The sequence below is a fragment of the Triticum dicoccoides genome, chromosome 1A, assembly GCF_002162155.2.
Source record: "Triticum dicoccoides isolate Atlit2015 ecotype Zavitan chromosome 1A, WEW_v2.0, whole genome shotgun sequence".
NCBI lineage: Eukaryota > Viridiplantae > Streptophyta > Magnoliopsida > Poales > Poaceae > Triticum > Triticum dicoccoides.
The window spans coordinates 275,852,953-275,856,337 of NC_041380.1; the positions used below are offsets into that span (position 1 = coordinate 275,852,953).

General features: G+C 40.6%; 1 protein-coding gene across 3 annotated transcripts in view; it reads right to left on the reverse strand.

The window, feature by feature from the left end:
- The window catches only part of LOC119268820 (UDP-glucose:glycoprotein glucosyltransferase-like), a 22,275-nt gene that overhangs the window by 11,732 nt on the left and 7,158 nt on the right, over positions 1–3,385 (reverse strand). For all 3 annotated transcript variants that reach the window (XM_037550544.1, XM_037550536.1, XM_037550530.1), the window contains exons 10-13: positions 2,406–2,558; positions 1,872–1,970; positions 1,628–1,762; positions 706–774 (exon numbers count right to left, since the gene is read on the reverse strand). In XM_037550544.1, the coding sequence (XP_037406441.1) occupies positions 706–774; positions 1,628–1,762; positions 1,872–1,970; positions 2,406–2,558 (456 nt within the window). The remainder of the gene's footprint in view (positions 1–705; positions 775–1,627; positions 1,763–1,871; positions 1,971–2,405; positions 2,559–3,385) is intronic.

Sequence of the window (3,385 nt, forward strand, 5' to 3'; positions counted from 1 at the left end):
GGGGGGGAGCTCTGCAGGATGAGAGGACAATGGTGTTGGGGAGAGCACCAGCTGGGGATGAGCCTGGCCAGACAAAGCCAGCAGAGATTGGCGAGGCTAAAACAATGAAGACGGCGGAGATCGATCTGATGGTAGTGGCCAAAAAAACAAGCGGCGCAAGTGTAATGATGATGGTGGTGGGAGGAGCATCCGTGGCTGCCATCAGGAAACCTTAGGGCAGGAGAAAGCCCTAGTTTCCCTCTTATACCTGTTGAAGGATAAGTACATTGCCCGCTTTTTCCCATCAGTTATTCAGCCTGAGCTTTTGGGTGAACTGGCTGGAACCCGCGTTTAGACCTGACATAGCCACACATGAGAGGGGGTGTTGAAGTATAAGCGCAGTGCCCACCTTTTACCATCAGCTTGAACTTTTGGGTGAACTGGTTGGTGCATGCAATTCTACATTTCTACAATACCATGTTATAACTTATGAATAGCATTTTCATCCATTATGTGGCTCTAGACCAAAATGTATAAATGACACAAGGCATGTATGCAAGAAACCCCTTATACAATGGTGATCACACAGCTAATATACACGCGTCTAACAGATAGCAGCGCTGCGAATAATAAAAATGCACATAACCCAGCAACGCAAAAGATTATCAGCAGACAGGCTAGAATCGTTAAGCTTATAACTGATTCAAATTTGGTGAGCTAACTCACATCGCTTAGGAATTGGAATGCCAATTGTGTCGAGTATGTCTCCTTGATGTACAAGAAAAGCCTCATTATCTGTACAAAAGAAAATACATTAGTTGGGGGCGCGGTATGAATGGATAGGAGAGCAAGTTTTAGAGAATTATGTCACAGGAATAATGACGCTATGCAATTAAGTAGTCATAATCCAGTGTAAGTTTTAGAGAATTGTGTCACAGGAATATAACATAGATTAATAAGTTTTACACTGGCCCAATGTTCTTCCTTTCTAGTTACGTGCTAAGTCCAGCATGTGCCATGTGCTGCACATGTGAAAATAGCATGCACGGAAATGGGATAGATTAGTTAGTTGATTAGATGGTTAAAGGGATAGGTTATTAGTTGGTTACAAAGTTATGCTTGAGAGTTTTGAGTGAGATCAAGTTCAGTCCTAAGGGATAAATCAAGCATGCCTATAATGGCTATGGCAACTTACAAGATCAAGCAAAAAGAATTATCCATATCCCATCTAAATTTCATCATCCCAGTTTAGTTTATCTCCTCATTCTATGAGGGTGTGTAGCCATCCTCTGCAAGGTAGTTATCCCAAATATCAAGTTTACACTAGTATCACCCTACAAGTGTAAGAAAGGAACCTATGTGAAGCTGGAAGACCATATTAATGTTGCTTTAATATATAGTATTATGATACAAATCCTTGCTGTGAAAAAGCTGGACATCATGATGATAATATGCAATCGAGTGTAATTATGTGCTTCTATTATTTCATGTACCCAAAAAGCACTAGTAATGACAAGGGCTAGAAAAAGAGAGGTAGAAATTGTCCCAGACATAGGTAGCAATGATGTAAAACCAATTTGCTGTTGTATACATCCAAGCAAAGAGCTCCCAACAAATCACAGTAATGAAATACAGAAAACATGATTACCAAAGTGGAAGTGTCTTCATCGCTCTTGGATCCATCATTTTCTTCAATAACATTTATGAGTCTAGAAGAGTACATTATGATACCAAACCTTACAGGGACACTATCTTGGTGCAGAGACAGGATTGTGTCAATGGTCTGTAAAGTTTCAAGTGAAATGGAAATACCAAGCCAATAAATGAGCACAGCATAAAGAGTGTGTGAAAAACAAATGCGTACTAAGAGAAAAGGTAAGAAAGAGACTAGCCTCTGCACCACAGGCTGAAGCTGGATCGAACACATACACAGCATGGAACAAATTTTTACGGATGTAACGCATCTGACCAGGGTACACTGGCATCAATAGCTACAAAGAAAGAAGTAAAAAAAGAAGAGATAATCATTAAAGATTGCAAGTAGTTATGTGATACAATTTAACCAGGGTATGGGGAGGAACAGCCAAATAAATGGTGTATTGCATAAACTACTTACAGTTAGAACCCCAACAGAGATAGTCAATGAACTTTTCCATAGATGATAGAGAAAACTAAAAAACGTAACAGCATTGCAACAAACCAATAGCAACCATGCTAGAAAAAATTGACGATAAGTGAAACCATGGCGATACTGCTGTTTAAGATATCTTATGGGCAAGATTTAAAGACATACATGCAATTCCCTTATGCCCCTAAAGCATGAAAATAATATATTTGAATTCAAGTTCCTCATTTGACTTGCCACAGAAGCAACGGTCAAATGACAATCTCCGTTCAATATGTTGATAAAAGATAAGTGAACAGACCTCATTGAGGTTGCTTCGCCACCTTTTATACAAGGCATCTTCCTCCAAGTTATTAAGGTAGTGAACATGTGAAAACCGGAAGTCAACGCGGAATGAATTAGATTCTGCTGGTGGCGCTGCTGACAGGATCTTGCGGGCAGCACTTTGAGGCAACTGGAAGGCATTTGACAACAATAGCAAAGTAAATAATAGAACAAGCAGGAGAGCTGCCTGTTATTTCATTAAGTTGAAGGAAATGTACAGAGGAGAGGGCATAAAGACCCTCGCCTCAAACACACACGCCACACCCACACACACTGAAATAAGCTAGTAAAGGATTGTTACACAGACACAAATATACATGACCAGCTCGCCCAGGAGAAGGACTAAGTGTCTGGGGTGAGCGACCTTAGGAGCAGCTCACGGAGTCCCCAGGCACCAGCCGAACAATCACATGTTCAGAATAGAGGGATATGGCACATCTATTTAATCATTAGCTAGATAATATAATTCTGTTGACTCATAACACGGTAATAATCTAAAAGGTTGAATGTATTAGCATTTGGTAAATATTGGTTATAAAAGGACAGCTGCTGAAATGAAAGTGTCATTCGGATATCGCCAAGAAATACTCCATACAACCTAACTGTGGAGCAGAAATGCTCTGATAGCCTTTTATTTAGTCAAAATCAAATGCCGGAAGCTACGGTAAGAAAATGTATATAGACAGCAATGCTAAAAAGTATTTGTGGTATAAAGGTTCTAGAATGAGCAACAAAGGTGGAAGTATATAACCCACATATTTCATTCTGCATTTCTACTCGGCATTTCATGTGAAGGCTTCACAACTCACAAGAAAACTATAAGCGCATCTCCAACAGGCTCCCCCATTCCGCCCCTATTTGTCCGGTCCGGACAAAAAATGCCATTCAACAGGCTCCACCATTTCAGCCCGGGCAGTACGATATCCCATGTCCAGTCCCAAATGTGTGTGTTGGGGG